General features: G+C 42.1%; 1 protein-coding gene across 1 annotated transcript in view; it reads left to right on the forward strand.

The window, feature by feature from the left end:
• BCL2L13 (BCL2 like 13) overlaps nt 1-26125 on the forward strand; it is a 41756-nt gene that overhangs the window by 10700 nt on the left and 4931 nt on the right. Inside the window, exons 3-5 of the mRNA XM_056847690.1 lie at nt 661-817; nt 7135-7204; nt 14041-14184. Of these exons, the coding sequence (XP_056703668.1) occupies nt 661-817; nt 7135-7204; nt 14041-14184 (371 nt within the window). The remainder of the gene's footprint in view (nt 1-660; nt 818-7134; nt 7205-14040; nt 14185-26125) is intronic.

Genomic DNA, 26125 nt, shown 5'->3' on the forward strand with positions numbered 1-26125 from the left:
ATTTTGCTAGAGAAATTATACGAGGCAAAAAAAAAAAAAAGTCTTGCGTTCAAAATGGTACTTGTATTTATTTCATGCTGTATTTTTCTAGTACTAAAACTACTACTAATTCATGTTCTTATAGTGCAGCAATTCTGTAGCACCATGATAGTTTCAGGTGGGTAGCAGTGTTGGTGTGCAGTAGAAGAGCAAGATTCAAGTCCAGTAACACCTTTAAACACCAACAAGATTTCCGGGGTACGAGCTTTGACTCTTGACAGCTTATACCAAGGTTCCCCAATGTGGTGCCCATGGGTGCCATGGCACTTGCCAACACCTTTCCTGGTGTCCACCGAGTGATTTTAGAAAGTAGGTAAGACCAGGTGGAGCTTTTTCCCAGCAAGGCTGCTGATTGGCCATTGGAGATTGTATTGGCTGTGCAAAACGTTGCTGAGGCAGCCATTTTGGTGCTGACTCCACCTCCTATGGCAGCCATTTTGTGGCTGCAGCCACCACTCTTATGTCAGAATTCCCACAGGCTTAAAAGGGTTGGAGACCCCTGGCTTATACCCTGGAAATTGCATTGGCCTTAAAGGTGCTAGTGGACTTGACTCTTGCACTTCTGTAGCACAAAGAATATGAAATTTCTAATAACTGTGACTATGTACTGTTTGTCTTCAGCCTTTACCAGCACGGGATTTGACTGCCACACGTCTCCAGTATTCAGTCCTGCTGACCCGGAGACTTCAATAGAAGACTGTTTAGCTCATCTTGGAGAGAAAGTATCCCAAGAACTAAGGGAACCTCTTCAAAAGGCGTTCGAGACCCTACTTAGCAAGTGAGTTCTCATTTGCTTTGCTCAGCAGGAAGGTACTTGCTCTTAAAATTCTCACAATTATGATAATGCTGATGATGTGACTGCCTTTTGGTACAATTCTTTCTAAACCTGTTTCAGTTTGCCTTCTTAAATTCTTAAAAGTTTGCCTCTGGTGCATGAAATGAACTGGCAGTTTCCCATCTTTTTACGTTGTGAGCCTTGATCAGTCATAATAAAAGCATACCACAAAAGCCACTGCTGTTTGTTCTGATAGTTATAAGTGCTCAGTGTATGAGTTTCTTGCATACCCGATAGTAGTCAGGATAGTGTCCTTTATCCTAAATGTTAAAATTCTGGTTGCCATACTACAATGCCATGGGGCTAATACTGATATCTCTATATTTTAGGTACCCCAGATGTTACCAAACATATATCTTGGGTGAACATCTGCTATTGGAACTACTTCCCCATTCTCATAGTGGGAGCGCTCCTGGCCTTTAATATGAGGGGCAAGTAGGAAGTAATAGAGAAATTGCGTTGAGGTAGCACAGAGACCTGTTTAATGTAAGTCAGTTTGTTTATTTTTTCCCCACCTAGTGGGGTTAGGCCCTCAATGTTAACGTGAGATAGGAAGTTTTAACTTCTCTGCATTCTTTCAAATGCATGTGTAGAGCTGTGGTAATGAACATAGTACTGTCACTTTGTTTTGTATCAGTAGTGTGAACACTAGTGAGATAAGGGTAACTGACACCACAACAGCTTGATAAACTCTTACCTATAAAAAATCATGGGATTTTGCCATATTATTACATTTTTTCTCTCTGCTGCATGTAGTGCTGCAATATACAAAAGCCTTAAAAAAAATTCAGGGAAAGTTTGGGCTGCAAAGCTTTTTTTTTTTTAGTTTGAACATAAATGTAATACATCTTGGTTTCTAGACTGATGGATCAAAAAATGGATTGATCACTTGCTTCCAGCATCTGATTGGGGAAAAGTGGGTTTATTTTTCTTTTTTTCTGCCAAAAAAGAGGAAATTTTGGGGGATATTACAGTACTTTATTTTCTGTCAAATCTAAGCTACATTTACTGATTTTAACAACATAAAATGCACCATTTAGAATGTAAAATTGTACTATTTAACATATTTATGGAATGTAAAAGTATAAATATCTTCAATTTCTATAAGAAAAAATTCATGTGTACCCAACATTTGAGAAAGAGTTGCAAACTGCTGCTCCTTATCCTACCATGGCACCTGTATCTTTTAATATTTGCCATCTGACAGGTAGTAAAAAATAAATGTTGAAGGTAGAAAACAAATTCTGTAATAAACAAAAGGAAGTATTTGGATAGAAACTCTCTCATAGTCACAGTAGGTAGCATTACCAGTATGTTTGGAGATAGACTTTATAACATTGAAAACACTTTAATAATGTCTCATCTAATATATTATAGCATATTAATTGTTGTCAAAATTATTTACACTTGTTTGTACAGTATAAAAATTATTATTTTTTCATTGCTCCCCCAAATTTCCCATTTTTTCCCATAGGAAAAATTGAGGAAGTGCTCAGACTTTTTCACGATATACTTTTTTGTGAATGTGAAAAACCTTGCCTCAAGTATTTTATTCATTCTAAAAAACATCTCATAGGAGTTTCTCTTCAATGCTTTTCCAGTTTTCCCATTAGAAAGTTGAAAAAAAAGTCCTCAAAGGGGATTTTTTTCTTCTGCACCTTCAAAGTATTATTGGGGAAACGACTGATACTTGTCCCAGATGAGTGGTATTTAATATGATAAACTAGTGTTAGATGCTTCTTTTTCACTTGAGGGAGAAAGATCACATGTTGATATTGGCTTCCAGTCCCCAAGTTACTATCTGTATTCGCACTGTCTAAACACAGAAATGCTTTACTAAACCAACATAATGTCCCAGGAAAGGGAATCCTAGAGTGGAGTTACATGAATGCTTTCTGTTCTTACTTCATGCTTCGTACAAATAATCCCAAGGCAAGATTTGTGTGGAAAATTCAAGAGAGATTCCACTGTATAGATCTTGTTTGGATAGATGTATAGATCTTGTATAGTGATGTGTAGCTCTTGTGTGTGTGTGTTTTTAAGCAGTTCCTGGAATTTGTTAAAGTGGGCTTTGCTTGGGCCTTTTATGTTGCTGCTGAAATGTAGTTCGTATTACACTGTTGCTGCTGAAATGTAGTTCGTATTACACTGTTTTATGTATAGTATTTTAATTTCAAATGGAAACATTTCTGTGTCTGGAATGTTGTTTAGCAGACTGATCAAATCTTCTGTCCAATTATTTGGGGAAACTAATTCATAGTCATAGATGTTTTAAGATCACATCTTGTATTCAGAAAACATGCAGATTGTTTCAAAATATCCTAATGTTATGATGAAACTGTAGTGAAATGCAGCCATTCACTCCTCTCCAAGCGGTTTAACCTCCTTGAGCGAGCGTTCGGGTTGGGCTTTTCAGAGTCCTTTGCCCCCCCCCCCCCGGGAAGCAAGCTGGGGTCCCTCCAGCCAAAAGGGCTGGGTGCACACTAGAGACGTCAGGCCTCCCCTGGAACAATTTTCCCCATGCCCACCTACCGAAGGCCAGAGGATTCTAAAAGCGAATCCCCTCCCAACTATGTTGGGGTGTTAAAAAAAAAAATAGGGAGGCAGCCTTTCAGCTTCGCCCCACGTTGAGCGCCAAATGAAATGCCTGGTTGTCTTATAGTGTCCAATGATAGACAGCAAGGAGGAGGTTAAGTTAAGAGCAACAGTTTTTTATTTAGCTAAACACGGACCTGGGGTGAAATAACCACAGATAAGATGCAAGGTTACTCACCAACGAACAAAGGAAAGTCAGTATCATTTATGCATTCGGATGGGGCAGGCCTATAGCTGCTGACAAGCAGATTGACACACAAAAGCACCAATACACATTAGGTGTCTACTCCACGATAATTAGCATAGCCTATAGATATTGCCTGAAGGCGTCACTGAGTGATTGCTTGATCTTGTGAGCTTAGTAACCAGAAACCACATTCCTGAGGATGAAGGTAATTCAGAGCTTTTTCTCTACTGGTGTGAGGCCGTACCAGGCAAGCAAGTGAAAGCTGGTGGCAACCCACAGTCATGGATGCCAACGTTCCCAAAGCTTCCATGTGTGTGCATATTAGTAAATAGTATTTTATACCAGCCCTTATATCTGGGCATTATAGTAGCTCATTGATACGTGTCATAGACATGGCAGCATAGAGATTTCCAGCTTAGCCCAGGGATATGCTTATCTGTAAATATGCATAGGATTGGGTCATTGGGACTCTATGATAGTTTTCTGAGTCACTAGCAAAGCGCCATATGCATACAGCTTGCACATGAATATGCGGCTGGTAGCAGGAAGTGAAATATTTTTGTGCTAAAATTCTGCTTTCAGCAGATTTAGGTTTTTAAAATTGTAATTGATGTAATTTTAATTGTTGAAATTTGCTGTGAGCCGCCCTGAGCCTGATTTGGTCTGGAAAGGCGGGATAGAAGTTGAAAGAAGAAATAAATAAAGTAAAATAAATAAGATTCTGTTCAGACCTATTGTGTATTTATGCAAGTAACTTGCCAGTACCATAAGTTTTAACAGTTGTGAAACCATAACAATTTACAGTTGAGTACAGGGGTGTCGAACTTAATTGTTACGAGGGCTGGATAGGACATAAATGTCACTTGGCCGGGCCATGCCTCGCCTGCCCAGATGGAGAATGGGAGGGGGTGGCAGCCTCAGCTGGCTTGCGGTCCAGGTAAGAGCTCTCAAGGGGCCAAATCCGCCCCTGGGCCTTATATTTGACACCTCTGGTTTAGTATATTGGCTTTATATGGCGCTACAGCCAACTTGGTGTTCTATTTCATGTTATATGCCATGAGTATTTATAACCATGTAATGTGTGGTTTGAAAGTGTAATTCAGGTAAGGCAAATCTCTGATAAATGCAAGAAATTATGCATTTTAAAGCACATCTTGTATAGTATGCTAGCGATACAGCCTTTAGAGACAGTCTCCAGATATTTATGCATATTTGTGCTTGGATACTTTCTATGCAAATTCAAAATACTGATCTAGATTTTTAATAGCAATATTTTTTTCTTCTGAAAGATACTTTATCACTGCTTTATAGAATCTAGTTTGGTGCACTGCTGCATGTAATGGAGCTGTGGATGTAACATCTCCTTTTACTTTGCTTCCTTATGGTAACTGGTATTCAGCTATATGAGCAAGTCCCAGATTTTAAAATGAGCAAATTTGGGAGCCCTTTCTGCGGTTGTTGTCCACTACTGATATTATTTAAATTTAATTTTGAGAAACAAATATGGCAAAATTAGTTCAACTGTGTTAAGCAAGATGTAAAGGTAAAGGTCCCCTGTGCAAGCACCGGGTTATTCCTGACCCATGGAGTGACATCACATCGCGACGTTTACTAGGCAGACTTTGCTTACGGGATGGTTTTCCAGTGCCTTCCCAAGTCATCTTCCCTTTACCCCCAGCAAACTGGGTACTCATTTTACCTACCTCGGAAGGATGGAAGGCTGAGTCAACCTTGAGCCGGCTACCTGAAACCAACTTCCATTGGGATCGAACCCAGGTTGTGAGCAGAGCTTGGACTGCAGTACTGCAGCTTACCACTCTGCGCCACGGGGCTCCTTAAGCAAGATGTAGGGTACCAAATTTAATTTGTACTAGATTTCATGGTGATGGTGGTAGAAAGTGCCATCAAGTCACAGGGTTTTCAAGGAAAGAGAAGGACAGAGGTGGTTTGCCATTGCCTGCCTCTGTGTAGCAACCCTAGACTTCCCTGGCGGTCTTCCCTCCAAGTCCTGACCTTGCTTAGCTTCTGTGATCTCACCAAATCCAGCTGGCTGGGCCATCCAAGTCGGGGCAATAGATTTCATAGTGTTTATTATTTATTTCAAATGCTTATATTTTGTGCTGTCAGTTTAAAAAAAACATCTAAGGCAATGAATTTATCACAATAGGATTTCTTTTTGAGTATATGCTATCGTTCAGGGAAACAGAAGAACACTAATTTCAGAACCACATTGCAGAGATCTCTGTGTTTAATGATGCCTTGAACTTGTGTTTGTAGAGTATCGATACGCAGCAAATTGCTTTTTGAAACCGAAGTGAAGGTCAATTTTATCATGAGGCCCATATTAAATTCGTTGCTACCCTGATCAGTGGATTCCCCGATAAGCCAGTAGAGTTCCTGATTAAGAGGCTCCTGATGGGTGAAACTCCACACTTTTACTCCCAGCTGCCAAATTTTGTGCCATTGCAATTAAAACTCGCAAAAATAGGATGGAAAAAATTATTAAACCTTGCTATACTTTTAGAAAGATTAAGATGCTAAGTTAATTCTCTTGATATGTTTTAAAAAATTTTTTTTACATTTTAGTATCATTTACTTTTATCTAATTTTGTAGTTTATATTAGTTTTGCAGTTCTATTAAGTTAGGTAAGTTTATGTATTAACTTTTGGCTGGTCAAACAGACTATCAATAAATACAATACAACCAAAGTGAAGGAAGTTAGATTTGTAGTACATCGCGTGGGTCTGTGATCATTTTTTTTTGGTTTCTTGCACAGATTCCTGGGCACACCTGCTGCTGAGCTGTTTATCAATTTGGCAAGGCCCCAATGCATTAGTTCTGTAAAAAGTATGCTTTTATATTAAACTGGTAAACAGCGTGCAAGTGTACTCCAAGGTAGCGTAACGGTTATACTATATGTTTGGATATGAGAGAGACAAATTCAAATTCCCACTCAGCTGTGTAGGTACCCTTGAAGTCTCTGTATGTCAGCCTAATTAATGTAACAAGGTGGTTGTGAGGTTACAAGTTAGAAGAAGAATGGGCTAAAATGCAGTTTTCCATGTAGTTTGGGAACCCTGCTCCAGACACTAATGACTATAGTTTTGCTTCCATCTCAACACTCTTCCTGCTTGCAACAAGTTTACTTTGTGCAATAGAAGTTGGTGGCGATGACCTATCTCACCATCCCAAAAAATCTTTTAAAAATAAACCAATTAACGTGATTTTCCACTACCCCAATATTTACTTTCCTGTCTACGGCTTGAATGAAAATTCAGCAAAAATTATATTAATCTAGCTCATTGTATGATCTGATGTTGTCGGTAAGTGAAATTCCCTCCTCCTGATACTAGTATAACCAATTTAACACTGTGCTGAAATATTGGTGGAAAAATGAATGTAATACTTAGTTTTGCCTCTCTTTCCCCCCCCCCCCCCAGCCCCTTATAATCCTCTGTTTCGGTTTCTCATCTCCAGGCCAGTGACTTATCAGGAGTACAGAGAAAGGACGCAGGAGGCAGCAGCTCACGCCACTGGGTGGAGCAAGGTATGGACCAGCTCAGCATCACTTTGAATTGGCTATTCGTTCAGTGCTGTTTAGTATCAGTTTTGAGGCATCTGCAGTGCCTGTCTGAGCAGGTTGGTCTGTCTTGCCAGGCACATCTGCCAGGCATCATCTCCATTCAACTTTAGGAGTTCATCTAGAAAGGATACACTATTCTCGCAGAAGGCTAGAACGGAATTTAGCATCCTGAGAATCTCAGATTTCCTTGTTCTTGTCTTTAAAAAAATCAAGTTTATACTCATTATGGCTGCAAATACATATGTAAATATGAGGAAAACACTGTCAACATTTCATAAGCCAGTGGGAAAGCAAAGTAGCATTTCAAATATTTGGGAGTGGGGCTTCAGTCCTGGGCGTTGCCCCTTTATATAACTAGCAGAAGCTGAACAAATGGCACAGATCAGCTAATATAAGCATCATCTGTACAAGTTTTAAAACAATGAAGGATTTAAATTAACTCTCTTGCAGAGCTCGCGATTTTCTTTACAAATCAAAACATAGTTTCTGCACTGAGCTGGCCACTCCCAAAAGCTGTCATGCTGGAATTCATAAGCATATCTGACACTAATTGTCTCTCCTCTGAGGTTTGTTTACATCATGGACTCGCAACATGCCGACTGCGAGCTGCACCGTGGAGCCATGTTGCGTTGCTCACGGCTGCTTCCCCTGAGGATAGGGGAGGGATCTCTTCAGCTTTTTCAGGCTTGGGCTGTTTCACTGGCTGTCCATGCCTGTCCCAGAAGAGGTCAGGGAGCTTCTGTTCTCCTGCTTTTCCAGTAAGGTTGTAAGACTTACTCAGGAGAGCTTCTGGGGCAATCCGAGCTTGGGCAAAGGGGGGAAAGCCCTGCTGGTGGGGGCAGAAGGTGTTTTAGATTGGGGTTTAATGTATTTTTATATCTGATGTTTTACTGTTTAGTGTTTTATCAAACTGTTTGAATATTGTTGTCATCTGCCTTGGCTCTTGAGAGAAAGGCCAATTTCATACAACATTTTAAAGAACTGTATTAAACCTATTGGATGAGAGGTGGTATTTTGAGCTCTGACTTGGAGAACTTCTTATTGTCTCTCTGCAAGGTTATGGGATGCAGTTAGAAGTTTCCCATTTCCTTGGGAGAGGGGTCAGAATGCTGCCTCTTGAGTGTTCTATGAGCTGAGAGGCAGCGGTCTTGCCCACACCCATCCCAATTTTCATGCACACCTCTGGGATCATAGAATCAAAGAGTTGGAAGGGTCCACCAGGGTCATCTAGTCTAACCCCCTGCACAATGCAGGAAATTCACAACTACCTCCCCCCCTCCCCCCCAGTGACCCCTACTCCATGCCCAGTAGATGGCCATGGAGGAGTAGGGTTCACTGGGGGCATGGGGGGATGCAGTATGAAGTTTCTAGGGGGTGTGTGATGATCAGAACACTACCTTTCAGCTGTTTTTTAGCCATTGTGCCCCCCACCCCCAAGGTGAGCAGTAGCAGAGAAAACGTGTCCTGCAGCTTCACAACCAAGGTGAGCTGCAGGGCAAATGTCTCCAGCCTGGCTTGTATGGAAGATCTTGGGTAGGTGGCTTCAGACCAGCCACACAGCTTCTCAGCTGCTTCCTGCCTTCTCTTGTATCTGCTGCTGGTTTGTCACCCCCAAGAGGCCCCTGGCTTTGCGTAAGTGGTGAACCAGCCCTGGGCAGCGGTATGCTTTTGCTGCCCCTGCTTGACCTGAGCAATAATAGTTATTGGGTGGGAGGAGGTTCTTGCTATCTTCTCCCCTTCCATGTGGTTCCAGGTCTCAGCCTTCACAGCCTCTGCATTTGAAAAAGCCTCCACCAGGGGTGTCAAACACAAGTCCCTCGGGCTGGCTCTGGCCCTTTGAGAGCTCTTATCTCTTATCGATCTGGGCTGGCGAGGCATGGCCCAGCCCGACCAAGTGACATTTATGTCATATACAGCCCTCGTAACAGTTGAGTTCGACACCCTGCTCTTTACCATTCTTGTCCTCTTCCTGCCTGTAAGAAGAGAGGGATTTTGGATGTCCTTGGCAAGCACCATCCAGTCCTGATGGGGACAAGAGTGCTTTGAAAGGATATCCCAGTCCCTTTCTAATTACAGGCAGCGAGGTGACAAGGAATGCTGAGAGCAAACTAGAGGTAAAGATCTTCTTGTGCAGAGTTTTGTCTCTGGCCTGCTCTAAACCTGTCCTGTAGGCCTTCGCTCTAGGCAGGATCCCTTATGGCCCACGTAACTGTTTCAGATTTTCACTGCTGATAAATATGCTTTATTTATTTCGATTTGTATCCCACCCTCAATCCCTGGCCTCAGGACAGGTAACAACAAATCAATGCAAAATACGTCAAGACCATAAAACATCACCCGTTAAAACTATTAAAACCATACAGAATAATTAATAAAGAAAATAACAAGGTGCTTGACTAGTATGAAACCACCGAGGGCTCGGCAGGGCAGTCAAAACCTCACATAATTAACAAAGGGTGGGGGTAGGGGGCCCAGCACAGATGACAACCTGCAGCTGCCCTCAGTTGTAGGCCTGGCGGAGTAACTCCTTATTTGACTGCTCATCACCCTTTGGCAGTGGTCTATACCCATTCTCAGATCGTTTGCTATTTTGACCCCTTCTTTCATTGGTGGTCTGAATAGTAATGTCATGTTAACATAGTTCTCTCAAGGCCGATTGACTTTCTGGGCTCGTTCAGTAATAACCACTGAAAGAAACACTTCAGACTGGGCTGTGACTCACAAACCCTTATGCCACAATAACAGCTTCTCTGAAAGTTTTCCCAGCACTCTTTGCTTTGATCACATCAGACTAGCAGGTTGTCACTCAAGATTTTCTTTAAGTGCCAACCAACGCCCAGCTATAACCATACTCTTTTGAAAAAAGGGTTTGTAGTCTGAGTGGTTCTGGAAACTCAAGCGGTGGTGGTGACTGGCTGCGCTTCTTATTAAGTTACATCTGATGTGTGTGTGTTAAGTGCTGTCAAGTTACTTCGGACTCATGGAGACCCTATGAATCAATGTCCTCCAAAATGTCCATCTGATAGGCTAGTTCTATTCCTAGAGAGTAAATACTGGTTACTTAGCCCTTACTCCCCCCACCCATCTCCTGGCATCCCTTCAGGGCTCTGAGTTGCAGCAAGAAGCTTTGGTGGAGGGGTCAGAATGGTTCCTGTGGTCTGTTCTCTGAACTTTGTCTACAAATCTCTAGGATGCATCCAAACATTTTGGGGGAGAGGGTCAGAATATACCTCTCAGCTCTTCTCTGGGTGTTCTGGGCACACACCAGAACACACACACACGCGTGCGCGCACACACATGCACGCACACACACACACACACCAGAAAGGTCTTGTTGCTGTGTGCCTTGTAGAGATAGATCCTGGGCCTTTATGATTTCTCTTATTAACTTCGACAGTTGGTCAAGATTTTTAAAATTCTGTTGGTCAATATTTTTAAAATTCTGCACTTCCTCAAAGTGGGAGCTGTGGCTCAGTGGTAGAGCATCTGCTTGGCATACAGAGGGTCCCAGGTTCAGTCCCCAACATCTCCAGTTAAAGGGACTAGGCAAGTAGGTGATGTGAAAGACCTCAGCCTGAGACCCTGGAGAACCGCTACCAGTCTGAGTAGACAATACTGACTTTGATGGATCAAGGGTCTGGTTCAGTATAAGGCAGTTTTATGTGTTCATGTTCTGCTGAACGATGAGAGATAAATGTTACATGTAAGTATTTGAAGAGGAGAATTCTGATGCACCAGTCAATTTATTGAAGGTCAAAAATTTAAAAGTGTGCAGCATAGCAAACAAGAATATTTGTCATGAGGTTATAGGCACTTATCTGAGAAAACTATTGGAATCTTTTAGTTTGTTAGTCTTTTGTTTTACCAAACATTAAGGTATTACAGACTATCATGGCTTTAAATTATGGACCCTTTATGCCTGAATCTTCTCTACCCAAAAAAAATGCTCGCACATAATATTAAAAGAACTTTGCTTTCACTGGAGCGTCTCTCATGCCATCTGTATTGGTATTTTATCTTGCGGCTATTTTCCTTGTAAACCTGCCCTTTGATTCACAAACTGGAAGGGAAATGAAAAGAATTAAAGATTTTCCTGTCCCTTCTTTCTAAACATTTTTTAAAACTGAGAAACATTCCTACAGGAGGAAAATGCATAAAGATAAAGTCTACCATAAGTGAAGGGTTCAGAAGTGTTGAGTTGTAAGGGAATTAAAAATGATATTTACTCTTCTGCAAGCAAAATGTTGGTTGCAGATTTTACCTTTATTTCTTGACTGGGAGTTTGAAGTGTTCTAGCTAAAAAATAGAAAATGTTCTCCTTTTGGGAATACAGAAGTACTTCCTTTGATCAGTTATGTTTGAATAGCTGTCACAAGTATCAAGGTCCAAATTTATGACCTTATCTTCCGATATTTCTGTCCTACCTATCAATCCTTGTCTTTGAAAGTGGTTTGCAAATAATTTAAAGTCACATCACATAATAGGGTTTTTTAAAAAACAAACATAACCATTAGCAGTTCAGATCCCTAGTATAATTCATATCACGTTGAAAGCCTCGGAAAACGGAACACTTCATTTGGTATCTAATAATAGCCAAGTTTGCTAACAGGAAAATGGATGGGCAAAGAGTTCCTCAGACAAGATGATTCACAGTGGGTAGCCGTGTTAGTCTGTTTGCAGTAGTCAAAAAGGGCAAGAGTCCAGACAAGATGCTACTTCTGAGAATGCTGTGTGCCTGGTATCCATCTATCTTGCCTCCGGAGTAGGGAAGATGGAGAACCAGGCCTCCAAGGAAGATTTTAACAGCTGGGTAGGCTCATATGGGAGCAAGCGGTCATTCAGGTATCCTAGTTCCAAGCTTTAAGTTGAAAAACTACTTGAACTCTAACAAGCTTGCCCAGTAAAATAATTTTTGACTTTTTAAATCCACTCCCCCCATTATTATACTGAATTACAGTTCCTTGTCCTAACAACAGGTGACAAGCTTGCAATAAGCTATTCTGACAAAAGCATTGGCCAGTACTTCAAGCTAAGCATCTAGAAACCCCATCCTCTTTCTCGTACAGAAACTGCCTAGTTCTTATAAGCTGTGTATCACTGCGCATCTAGGACATTGTAAGTGTTATTAAAACACAACAATAGATTCTACTCAGCCTGGGTGTCAAACATAAGGTCCAAGGGCCGGATCTGGCCCCTTGAGAGCTCTTATCCGGCCTGTGAACCAGCCCTGGCAGCCCCTCTCCCCACACTCTCGATCTGGGCTGGCGAGGCATGGCCCGGCCCAACCAAGTGACATTTATGCCATATCTGGCCCTCATAACAATTGAGTTCGACGCCCCTTCTGTAGATTATTTATTTCAGGCATTACTGGCTATAATTCAGCTAGCTCTTTCCCCAAAAAACTTGGCACTGAAAGCTACATTGTGAAAAATAGCCCAGAGTTTAAAAGATCCCCGTGTTTTGTTTTATCAGGAAGGACATTAATTTATTTGGAGAAGGAGTTTTACACACTTAGTGCTCTTAACTAATCTTTCCTCAATTACGTCGAGAGATGTGCTTTTGAGCTTTCCTATTCCTGGCACTTACCGCACTTTGTATTCCCAGTGTTGTATTAAGAGTTTGAAAATGTTGTAAAAAACATCGCTTTAAAAGGGTTTTTGGATACCACGGCTTATAAATGGTTGGAAGACGTCTTCACAGCTAGAGGGGCCAAACAAAGTGTGAACAGTATTTTTTATAACGTTTTCAAACTCTTAATACGTCGGGGGAATACATAGAAAGTGTGAACAGTATTTTTTATAACATTTTCAAACTCTTAATACATCGCTGGAATACAAGTGCGGTAACCCCCACTGTTTTGAAGTGTGGCCTAGCACAGAAGGAGCCCTTTTGGGGAAAGCCAGAAAAGAGAAAGTAAATGCCTTTATGCTAGAAATAGGACGGGGATGGCCTTGAAGGGTACATAACCTCATTCTCTGCTGAAGCTAAGCAGGCTTGTCCTGTAAGCTGCCTGCATGGGAAATTGTCTAGGAATCGTACGTAAGCTGTTCTGAGCCATGTGGGGATGAGTATAATGAACAGATAAAATGCTTAATCAACATTATTTTGTCATAAGTGACAGTTGTGTTGCTATTTGTCTGCTTCTGCGGCAAAGGCGGCAACTGGCGGTGATGGGTAGTATCCAGCATACAGAAGGTTTCCAGATATCCACCAGCATGATATTCCTACCATCCTGGTCCTTTCAAGTGGTTGGGGGAAGGAGTGGTGGCATGTTTTTTTCCGGTCAGGTTTATGCTAGGTCAGCTGAGGAAGGATGAATTGTAACCAGGCAAGAGAAAACAGATGGGATCACTGTTTTCCCTTTGATCCTTCCAAATTTATTCCTTTTTCATCCCAGCCAGTTGTAAAGTTGTGCCTCTGTTATCCCTGCCATCTTTGTTCCCGCCGCCCTACGCTAGTCCCTTAATTTAAAGTGATGATGACATTAACTGACAACAGCAACTCCTCTTTACCTTCCATCAGCAGGTAGCCTGAAGGAAGTGATGAGAGAGACCTCCTGTTTGGCTCATGGGACTTGCATGCCAGTGTAATTATACTCCAGGGGCCTGGAAGACTCCATTTCTCCTGAACTCTTCCAGACATCCAGTTAAATTTTTAGATGAATTTAATGCCGCATTTCTCTTGCATGTGCCGTGCATTCAGTGTGTAGTTAAGTTACTTGTGCAACAGGTAGATGAAGCTGTCTTTGAATTTTTTATGGTGCATATTGCAGCCCTTGACTATGACTTTCTTTTTAAAAGGTTTTAGTGCCTTTGGTCATACTTCAGCAGTTCTTAATGGAGCTCACGAGGCGGGGCCAGGAGCCACTTGGCGCGTTGCTGCAGTTTGGTGTCACCTACCTAGAAGACTATGTCTCTGACTACGTCATCCAACAAGGTGGATGGGTAAGACAGCCAGTCCAGGAATGCATCTTTCTTTTGGGGAGGGGCTGTGGCTCAGTGGTAGAGCATCTGCTTGATATGCAGAAGGTCCCAGGTACAATCCCCGGTATCTCCAGTTAAAGGAACCAGGCAAGTAGGGGATGTGAAAGCTCTGCCTGAGACCCTGGAGAGCCGCTGCCGTTCTTAGAAGACAATGCTGACTTTGATGGGCCAAGGGTCTGATTCAATATAAGGCAGCTTCATACGTTCAAGAGATCAGAAGTTGAGATGTGCAATTCTCTCAGTGCAACAGCGGGACTTCAGATTTGCTTTCGCATGGAGGAGGGCAGTCCCTACCCTCCTGCCTGTGACACAGCATGCTGAGAATCTGTAGGAATATGCATGCACTACATGCAAATGGAAAGGGCTCTGTTAAAACTGGGCAGCTAAAAATTCACATTGATCTTTATGTGTGGCAGAGCTTATTCCCAATGGAATGTTGTCTTGCATTTTGAAAGAAACTTTCCCCTATTCATAGCCATGGGTAATAATTTCAGTACAAGTATCTAGAACGACTATACAATTTTACAACAACAACAGCACCTTTATTGGCATATATACAATTAATAGGTAAAAGCAAGCACCGGGTCATTCCTGACCCATGGGGTGACATCACATCCCGACGTTTACTAGGCAAACTTTGTTTACGGGGTGGTTTGCCAGTGCCTTCCCCAGTCATCTTCCCCTTACCCCTAGCAAGCTGGGTACTCATTTTACCAACCTCGGAAGGATGGAAGGCTGAGTCAACCTTGACCCGGCTACCTGAACCCGACTTCTGTCGGGATCGAACTCAGGTCGTGAGCAGAGCTTGGGCTGCAGTACTGCAGCTTACCACTCTGCGCCACGGGACTCCTATACAATTAATACGGGGCAAAAAACAAGGAGAACAAAAGCTAGGACCAGATAGGATCAGAATTTAGAATCTCAAAGCCTCATAGCTAGTTGTAGAAATTTTGCAACCCTATCCATTATATCGGAGTTTTGTCCCGTGAGAAAAAACTGAACTTTACAATTGTCCGAATCTCCGTTCCATTAATCTAAGAGTGACTTAAGCAATTTAGCTCGGATATCAACTTAGAAAGGACAATGCAAAACATGTTGTAATGATTCTATGCTGCTCATACTGCACTGACAGAGTCTTTTAGAATATGGGATGTTTCTGAAACCTCCCAAAAAGTATAGCAAAGGGTAAAAGGTTAAACCTCGCAAGCATAAAAGCCCTTCGTTGTTGCAAGTTAACCAAGTGGTGGAAGTAAAGACGCCAGACAATCCAAAGGTAGTGGGATCCTGAGATTTACAGGGGATCAGGTTTTCCCAGCTGCATAGTTATACTCTAATTCACTGAGTACTTTAAGGAGTGGTGTCTTTGTTTCTGGTGATCTTCTTGATGTCCACAGCAAAGAATAATTAGTCTAACGGTATTTCCATATGTAACTATCAGTAATGGACTCTGATCTGAAGAGCCGGCTTCGATTCCCCACTCTTCCGCATGAGCGGCGGGCACTAATCTGGTGAACCGAGTTGGCTTCCCCACTCCTCCACATAAGGCCAGCTGGGTGACCCTTGGGCTAGTCACAGTTCTATTAAGAGCTCTCTCAGCCCCACCTGCCTCACAGGGTGTCTGTTGTGGGGAGGGGGAGGGAAGGTGATTATAAGATGGTTTGATTCTTCCTTAAGTGGTAGAGAAAGTCAGCATATAAAAACCAACTCTTCTACTTCTTCTGATTATTGCCACTTTTACCATCAGGCGGTTAGAACTTCTTTTTGTAAAGCTGTTAACCGGAAATCCAGACTTTTATGGGCATGGGGTTCCATTTGATATACTACTTTAAAATATTGTGAGTTGAAGGTATTTGGGAGCCCATCAAAAGCACGCACCCCCCTTTCCTCACATTTTGGTGATTCATGTTGATAGTTGAGCTTGAGCTGACTGGGCATCCAGATTATTCTGCCCTGGGAGGTAGAACATTGCCAGATTTGAACTGAATTAATCTGGGATTAGTGAAATGACTCCAAGTTTGGTTTTATTATGAAAGTAAAGCTGATCGGAAATATTCAGTGATTAGAAAGTCTAAACATCAAAAAGCTCATACTGCAAGCATCTCATTCTAATGTTTTGCTTTATGTATATTACTTCCGAAAAGGATGCAGAAGGCTGTTTTAAACCATTCACTTCCTGATGTTCCTACTGTCCCCTCCTAACTCCATTCCCCTTGTTTATTATGAGAATAAGCATGACCCTTGACTGGTGCAATGTGTGTTTGTTGTTCCTGGCTGAGCAGTAAATGTTTGGAATTGTGTCTGTGACCTTCACTCTTGCAAAGGAACAGCGACTGACACATCTGGTTATGCTTCCAGCCAGGATTTAGCGTCAATGTCTCTGGGACTTGTTTTAATATATAGTTCTAAGAAAGAAGATGGCCCTTAGAGTGCCCCTTTTGATGTGGGAGCTCTCAGAAGACCGAGTTCCATTCCTAAGGGGTTTAAAAAGTGCAGCCTCGTATAAAAACACTTCTTGCAGCACATAGCTGCTTAGAAAAACACCCAGTATCCTCGTTCGGTCTCTGAGTGTTCGCTGGGTGACACGCTGTTTGTGGCTGGCGCGGCTGCTCCATGAACCATGCATTTATCTGTTCACCTCTAACCAGGCATAAAATTGGACTGACAGGAACTGCATAGCCAATAGGGCAGAGCTATTTTTGAAACTGAGCAAGAAAGGTGAGGAAGTAGTTGAGGTATTGATATTTGTTTGCTTTTTAGCTGAATACACTTGCCCTGATTAATTGCTGTGAGAAGAAGAGTGGGATGGGTTTTTTTGTTTTTAACAGGGTGGGTATTCTTCCTCTGCGGTCAGATTGTACAGTGGTTAGATATGTTAAGTTTATGTCAAAGAAACTATAACTGTATTGGGTGTGTAAAGGGAATAATGTTGGAGGTTTGAATATAAACGTTTCACATTGTTAGAATGGTTTCTTAGAACGTGGTATTCCATTAACCAATCTCTTTTCTGTCGTCAGTTTAGTGTAACTTAACAGTTACAGCTGCCTTGAAGCTCAGAAAGTACATATAATATTCCTTGATGATCTCCCATAATGGTGGAGTGTTAGAATGAGCCTTTCTGTGAGCTACGCGAGTCCAAAAAAGGGTGTAGTCAGACCTTGCTGTTGTGTGTTAGGCAGATCCTGGCCAAGGGGGAGAAACCTGTATGGGAGGGACTAGCTAAGGGCTCACGGTTAAAGTTTATGTTGTATTTTTTATACTGCCTGGCTCTTCAGGGGCGAGCCTCCCTTTGTACTTCCTTGCGAGAATCCAGGACATAATGAGAAAAGAGGGGGATTTTTTTGTATGGTCAGGACTTCTTATCAGCGTTATCAGGCCTCTCTGGGCAGGGCGATCCAGTGCCACAAAATCTGAGGCCCGTTGGTGGGCTCCATAAGTTCTGGACTCGGTATGCTGTTTTATGGACTTTGAATGATGTTGAAAGTGTTCCATGTTGTGGTAATCTGGAATGCTCAAAGAGGAGTTAAGAAATCTTAATTTTAGACTGTAATCAAGCACATGCTGTAATCAGCATAATGAAATTGGAAACTTTTTGCCTATAGTTGCTGGGTCAATAGCTAATCAAACAGGATGATGTGCCTTTTGCTTTTCTAAGTGGGAGATAGTGATAAAACAAGGATAGGAAATCTTTGGTTATGCTTGCTTTTTAAGCTGTTTAAGCAAATGTTGCAACAAATGGAATTGCAATTGTAATTTTGAAACTCTCCCGAATAATCCGTGTATAAAAATAGTCCTCCAGTCTAGCTTGTTACCAAATTTGGAAGAAACTCTAAAGCTGCAGAAAGAGACGGGGAAATGTTGCTGTCTACTTGCTTGCTTTGCCTCTTAGGACGGTACAGTCAACTTCTATTAAATCCACTTTCTTCTAACTCCCTAGCATTTTTTAAGACATAGCTTTCTGTCGTGACACTGTTGATGGAAACCAGAGCAGTCACTGTAAAGTTGCTTTAAAAAAACATTTTTTGGGGAGGCCAATGGAAAACAACTTCCATTCTAATTTGGCAAGCAGCTTAGCTCCTCTGTATGCCCTGAAGCTGTATTAGGGCATGAACAATTGACGTGCAGTGCGCTCTCTTTCTGTCTCTCCCCTCCCTTGCTCATTTTGTCTCCCTCTCATTTGCCGTGTCTGCGACATCAGAAGCTTCGGCTGGAGAAAGAGCAGAGTAAAAACCTCCAGTTTGGGTAAGACTTTTCCATTAGAGTAATATTTCCAGTGTTTCATGTGCACGAGGAGCCGTGGGAAATCTGAAAAATGTTTAAAGATTGTTTGCATGGAAGTTAATATTCTCCAGCATCCCCAATCTGTTTGCCTATGTTTTACTGGCATAGAAATATAAGATACAATTAAATGACTGGAATTCAACATCTGCTTGACCTGTAAATGTGGAGCTTGAATCTGCAGTATATATTAAAATGCTTGTCTTTTCATTGTTATTGAGTTTGTAGTATGATTTGGAAGAGAGATGATACTTTCCCCTGCTGCATGGTTCAGAGGTTAATTTTTAGTCTTGGTATTTTGTTTAAGGTAGTGAAACTAGTTGTGTCTGTAGAACTGAACTTCCAATAAGTAGTTTTTTCAAATTCTGGTAGAGTAGTGCACGTGGAAACTCCATTCCCTTATCAACTATGATGGTTTCATGGCTTTTGTGAAATTAATATTTCACTGTGGTTTATACCACTGTTGCTGTTCAGGCTATAATGGTCTGATGTTTTTCTTGAGAGCTCAAAATTACCTAGTTCAATAAATTGGCTTTGCGTGATAGTGCAGAAATCTTCAGGTATTTAATTTTATTTCAGAACAGAAACAGACTTCATTTGGGGGCATTTTGAAGCCTGAGGGAGAGTTTGTTTTATGGGGATAGATAAATCTATTTAGTTTAAACTTGAACTGTTGCAGAACTGAAAACAAGTGCCATTTAATATAGTTAAAGTTGTTGAAAGGGGCATGTAGAGCAATCCGAGGGATTTTTGTTTTGTTTTGTCTTGACTTGATAGGCATGATTGAATTTCACAGAAAAGACTGCTTTAACAGGTTCCCATCTCCTTGAGATGGATGTCCTCCTTGCTCTGCTTTTTTTCTTAGCACCTTTCTTGAAAATTATATAGGCTGGTATAAATTTTTAAAAATTGTATTTGGGCAAAAGGCTATTTAATGCATCAAGGCTTCTTACATAGTGGGCCATGGTCCTGAAATGATGTATAGTGTATCTAAAACTTATTATATGATTCTAAATAAAGAAATTGGCAAGTGTTCAGTTCTTGGAGTCATGGCTGGTATGACTAATGGATTTTTGTTCTACCTGATGTTTTGCTTTTTCGTTCTTGGTCTTGACTGCTGGAACTTTTCTGATCTTATGGTTTGGAAGGTAACCTTTTGCTATTCATGTCTTTGAGTAACACGAAACTGGTTGTTGCAATACAGGAATATAAAATAGTGCTTATACATAACATGCTCAGTGTGTGAGGCTCAGGGCAGGTAACAAAAGCATAAAAATGCTATTAAGGTAGGGATAACTGTCTAAATGCTCACTTTTCCCCATAGCCCTCCTGGAGAGCCAGCATGTTGTAGTGGTTAAGAGCAGTGGTTTGGAGCAGTGGACTCTGATCTGGAGAACCGGGTTCGATTCCCCACTGCTCCACATGAGCGGTAGACGGTAATCTGGTGAACTGGGTTGGTTTCCCCACTCCTACACATGAAGCCAGCTGGATGACCTGGGCTAGTTACAGTTCTGTTAAGAGCTCTCTCAGCCCCACCTATCTCACAGGGTGTCTGTCGTGGGAAGGAAAGGAAAGGCGGTTGTAAGCCGGTTCAATTCTTCCTTAAGTGGTAGAGAAAGTCGGCATATAAAAACCAACTCTTCCTCTTCTTCTGTACTTTTCCTTCATTCCATGTCAAAGGACGTTCTACCCACATTCAAACTCTCCATATCTCATGCCATCCTACCCACTGGTCTCCCAAGGCACCTGGTGGTGCTGTCAGGTTGCAGCCAACTAATGCTGACCTCGTAGGGTTTTTGAGGCAAGAGACGAGCAGAGTTGGTTTGCCACTGCCTGCCTCTGCGTAGCAACCCCTGGCTTCCTTGGTGGTCTCCCATCGAAATACTAACCAGGACCAGCCCTGCTTGTGTGTGTGTTAAGTGCTGTCAAGTCTCTTCCGACTCATGGCGACCCTATGAATCAGTGTCCTCCAACAGTTTTATCCTTAACAGCCTTGCTCAGCTCTTGCAAATTGAGGGCCGTGGCTTCCTTTATAGAGTCAAACCATCTCTTGTTGGGTCTTCCTCTTTTCTTGCTGCCTTCAACTTTTCCAAGCATGATTGTCTTTTCCAGTGACTCTTGTTTTCTCATAATGTGTACGACAGCCTCAGTTTAGTCATTTTAGCTTCTAGGGTCAGTTCAGGCTTGATTTGATCTATAACCCACTGATTTATTTTTTTGGCAGCCCACGATAGCCGTAATGCTCTCCTCCAACACCACATTTCAAAGGAATCTACTTTCTTCCTATCAGCTTTCTTCATTGTCCAGCTCTCACACCCATACATAGTAATAAGGAATACGATGGCATGAATTAACCTGATCTTAGTGGCCAGTGACGCATCCTTCATGCCTGCTTAGCTTCTGATATCTGACGAGATAAGGCTAGCCTGGAGCATTTAGGTTAAGGCCCCAAGTCTCCTACTTGGTGCATAAGCCTCACTCTTACTGTAGCTGCTCCCCATTCCTGCCTGGGGAAACAATCTCTTCTCCCCACCCATATTCCTTTATTCCCACTGAGAAATATTTTAGCTGCTGCCCTCCCATTTATCGCTGTGGGAGAGTCCATTGCTCAAAAGCAGAGCACATGATTTATACACAGAAGCTCCAAGGTTCGTTTCCTGGTATCTCCAGTTAAGCGATCAGGCTGCATATGTTGGAATTACTTTTACGTGCCTGTGTAGAGCCGCTGTCGGCCGGAGTAAACAGTGGAGAACTAGATAGAGCAGTACTATACAGCAGCTTGTTTTTTAGTTCCCATCTGCAGAGCCAGTTTCTTCAAACCACACCTTACAACCTGATCTTGTTTAAGATAGCCTCTGCTTTGTCACTACATATCTTTTGACTCCACTTTTTTCTTTTCTTTTTTTAAAGAATATTAATGGAACACTTGGAAGCTGCTAAACTGCACTCCTCCAGGAAGAGAGTACGTCTGACCTTGTTTTTAACATGTGCCTCTCTGTCAGATGGGCTCAGAGCTGGATGCTCTTTGGTTCATTATGTAACGTTACTAGCATCTACAGTGGTATAAAATTAGGCTGTACTGTGGATCATATGGTACCGATGAAAGGATTTTGTAGCTTTATTGGGCATTTTGACCTGAAATAGAGCAGTAACTGAGATTTACATCTGATGCTAAAAGGAAATCTATTTTTGTCACATTACTTATTTGAAAAATGCAGAGTTTTGCATTCATTCACTTATTTGTTGCCTATCCCCCTTGAACATTTTTCATCTTGAGACACACTCATACCGGAGAGCTGGCAAATACTTTGAGAAAATTGGTTCTTGTGGGTTATCCGGGCTGTGTAACCGTGGTCTTGGTATTTTCTTTCCTGACGTTTCGCCAGCAGCTGTGGCAGGCATCTTCAGAGGATTAACACTGAAGGACAGTGTTACTCCTCTGAAGATGCCTGCTACAGCTGCTGGCGAAACGTCAGGAAAGAAAATACCAAGACCACGGTTACACAGCCCGAATAACCCACAAGAACCAATGAACTCTGACCGTGAAAGCCTTCGACAATACTTTGAGAAAACTTGATAAAGATAATATTTGTAGGATCTGAGGAGTGTCTTGACCTCCATTTCCACCCTGGAACCCAGAGAGATGCAAAGGGCATTTAGACTAAGTGCAAGAAAGACAAGGCAATAGATTTGGCCTAGGTAGGGGCAATCTAATATCTCTACTGCTCTCTAGTAAGCTGGTCTACTTGCTAAGTACAGTGTAATGAATATATCTTGCTGAGATGCGGTTCTACAGGGTGGCAAATGGGTAACTTTTGGGAGTCAAATGGTATGCTGCTGCTACGCCTAAGTAAATTCTGCTTGACAGATGTCGTGACATGACATTTGACTCTTCAGGCAATATAGGGGCAGCCCTCTCCTGAAGTAAATAGACTAGTAGAGAAGGAGTATAATACTTAAATCCTTTTTGAGAAGCATTCATAGGAATGCCTAAGGTACCTTCAGTATAAAATCTAAAATGTTTAGACATTGGTCTTCAAGAGCAGAAACATAAATTGGCGTTCATCGTCAAAACTATATAAACTTTCTAGGATCTGTTGCTTGCTTCACCAGATGCAAAACAAAGGACTAATAGGACAGTAGGTAAGCAAATTATATATAAAGAGAAGAAGTAAGAGCGCACTTGCCATGGGGAGGGAGAGTGTATGATCCTTTTTTCTTTTGGGAAGTATTGAAAATTGGGGAGAAATTTAAATATATACAATCCTTTTTATCAAGCTTAAATTTTCTTATTGTTTTAAGAACATAAAATACATCTTTTCTAACTTAGCATATAAATTATACTATTTTAATTGGACAGAGTCCGCCGGGGGAGAGGGATTGTGTATGCCTCTCTGTTTTTCTGTGTTTCCCCCCTTAGCCTTCACATTTCTAGCTATTGTATATGGCTGAAGTAAGTATGTTCAATGCAAACCAGGCTGGAGCAATGCAAAGGACAGTGGGTAGGGAACAATTCATGGGAAAATAATATGTACTTTTTTTCCGTCCACAAGACAGCTTGATCAGCACAGAGAGAGGGTGGGTAGGGATTTACTGAGTAATTGCTTTCAGTATGGCTGCGGTCCAGCCCTGATGCAGCTTTCTACATGTGCCACATTCCATTAGCACAGATGGATGAATGTGAAAAGCGACTATCGGCAGATGCTCCGAGAGCTTTGCATGAATGTTGCATGAGCGCTTGTGACCAGATTTGCAAGCAAGGCTGTGCATTCTGTGAATCTGAACAATTCCAGGGGCGATGGCTCACGATGGGTAGCCGTGTTAAGTCTGTCACTAGCAGTAGAAAAGAGTAGCAGTCCAGTAGCACCTTAAAGACTAACACAATTTCTGACAGGGTATGAGCTTTTGTGAGCTGTGGAGGGGCTGTGGCTCATTGGTAGAACATCTGCTTGGCATGCAGAAGGTCCCTGGTTCAATCCCCGGCATCTCCAGTTAAAGGGACTAGGCAAGTAGGTGATGTGAAAGACCCCTGCCTGAGACCCTGGAGAGCCGCTGCTAGTCTGAGTAGACAATACTGACTTTGATGGACCGAGGATCTGATTCAGTATAAGGCAGCTTCATGTGTTCATGTGAGCCATGAAGAAGAGAGCTGTGGCTCACAAAAGCTCATGCCCTGCCAGAAATTTTGTTAGTCTTTAAAATGTTACTGGACTCCTTCTCTTTTCTACTGCTAGTTCCAGAGGGGTCGCGGTATCGGTCTTAGTTAGTCGAAATAAGACCTGAGGCAACTAGAAGAATAGCCCCTGACGCACAATCTCTTATTCCACAATAAATTGGCCACTCTAGTCTTAAGGTGCCCGAAGACTCTGTTGTTTGAACAGTTCTGATACTCTATGTGTGTGTATAAAGTGCCATCAAGTTGCAGCCGACTTAGAGCGACCCTGGTGGGGTTTTCAAGGCAGGTGATTAAGCAGAGGTGGTTTGCCGTTTGCCTTATTCTGCAGAGCATTCCTTGGTGGTCTCCCTTCCAAGTACTTACCCAGCTCCACTTTCGAGTTCTAAAAAGATCGAACTATACTTATACCGTCAAAGGCTTTTACAATCAGAGTTCATCGGTTCTTGTAGGTTATCCGGGCTGTGTGACCGTGGTCTTGGTATTTTCTTTCCTGACGTTTCGCCAGCAGCTGTGGCAAGCATCTTCAGAAGAGTAACACTGAAGGACAGTGTCAATGTTACTCCTCTGAAGATGCCTGCCACAGCTACTGGCAAAATGTCAGGAAGGAAAATACCAAGACCACTGTTTCACAGCCCGGATAACCTACAAGAACCGATATACTTATACCATTCCAGATCTCATCTGATACCATAAATTCTTATAGAAAGAATGTAGAAGCTGTAATGTGACTTCGTTTGAATCTCTGGAAAAAGATTAGAAATAGAAAAAGCAGACGTTCTTTTGAGTTAGTTGTTTAATGGCAATGACACCTTTTAATGGAATTGATCACCATTTTGCAGTTGAATTCTTTTGAAAACATATACGGCTATTTTATCTTCTTTTTTTGTACCATGCTAATGTTCGAGGTATGTACTTTTCTATTACATGTCTTAGATTTGGTCCTCCAGGCAGTCATAAATAAGTGGTAGAAAAGAGCAAGAGTCCAGTAGCACCTTAAAGACTAACAAAAATATTTTCTGGCAGGGTATGAGCTTTTGTGAGCCACAGCTCACTTCACAAAGCTCATTCCCTGCCAGAAAATATTTTTGTTAGTCTTTAAGGAGCTACTGGACTCTTGCTCTTTTCTACTACTGCAGACAGACTAACACGGCTACCCACTGTGAATAAATAAGTGTGTAGACTTGCCAAGCCATGTAGCCATGATTCTGTAGCCACAGAAGGAAGGTCAGATTTATGCATTATGAAACATACAGTCAGTGTACATCAAGGTATCCCATATTATATTCACAGCAATCCTGTTTGATTAGGCCCAGCATTAAGTCGTTCAAAGCATTTATAGTGAATTTCCCCCCTTCAAATCCGATGCTCTCTCCACTGGTTCCAAACAGTTAATAATTACCATCCAACACTTGCAACACAGGAGCCCCGTGGCGCAGAGTGTTAAGCTGCAGTACTGCAGTCAAAAGCTCTGCTCACAACCTGAGTTCGATCCCAACGGAAGTTGGTTTCATGTAGCCGGCTCAAGGTTGACGCCTTCCATCCTTCCGAGGTCGGTAAAATGAGTACCCAGCTTGCTGGGGGTAAAGGGAAGATGACTGGGGAAGGCACTGGCAAACCACCCCGCAAACAAAGTCTGCCTTGGAAACGTCGGGATGTGACGTCACCCCATGGGTCAGGAATGACCCGGTGCTTGCACAGGGGATCTTTACCTTTTAACACTTGCAAACTACTGGGCATCATCTAGGCTTGCCAACTCTAGCTTGGCTACTGAACTTATATTCTTCTTTGAAAACCACTGCGAGACTAACAGATTCCCCTGAAGAAACCTCTTGGGTGAAATGCATAGGGAATTTTTATCTGAGTAATAAAATATATTTTAACCAATTTTGAATCATTGGCCTTAGCCTTATTTTTTACTCCAACTCTAGCTTGTGAAATTCCTGGAGATTTGTGGGTGGTATATGGGGAGGGGAGGGAGCTCAGTGGGAATGTGATGTCACTTCTGTGATGTCATGTCCAGTTTAAAGGTTAGCTCCTCCACTTCCTTTGAGGTCACTTCCAGCACCAAAATTAAATTTCCTGCATCATGTCACCCCCCATACACACCTTTTTCTCCCACTTTGCATCACTCATAGGCTTCTGCATGCATGAGTTATGTGTGTCATACTAACTATTTGATCCTAAATATTTGTGCTAGTATAACTGATTCCACTCAACCGAAAAACCCTTTCATAATATTCTACAGGTTTTTCTGTGTTGAGAAAAATGTACATAGGTGATGCCAGCCAACAGCAGACTCATCCTTCTTTCAATCCCCAGCTGACCTGTGGCATTTAGTATGTTTACAAGTGACCATCAATCGGTTTCTTATATTCTCTGTGGGGTACCCTAGGAGTTGCAGAAGTCCTAGAGCATCCACTCTAGGACTTCCATTTCTCCCTAGACTCTATG

Source organism: Euleptes europaea, chromosome 3 (assembly GCF_029931775.1).
Source record: "Euleptes europaea isolate rEulEur1 chromosome 3, rEulEur1.hap1, whole genome shotgun sequence".
NCBI lineage: Eukaryota > Metazoa > Chordata > Lepidosauria > Squamata > Sphaerodactylidae > Euleptes > Euleptes europaea.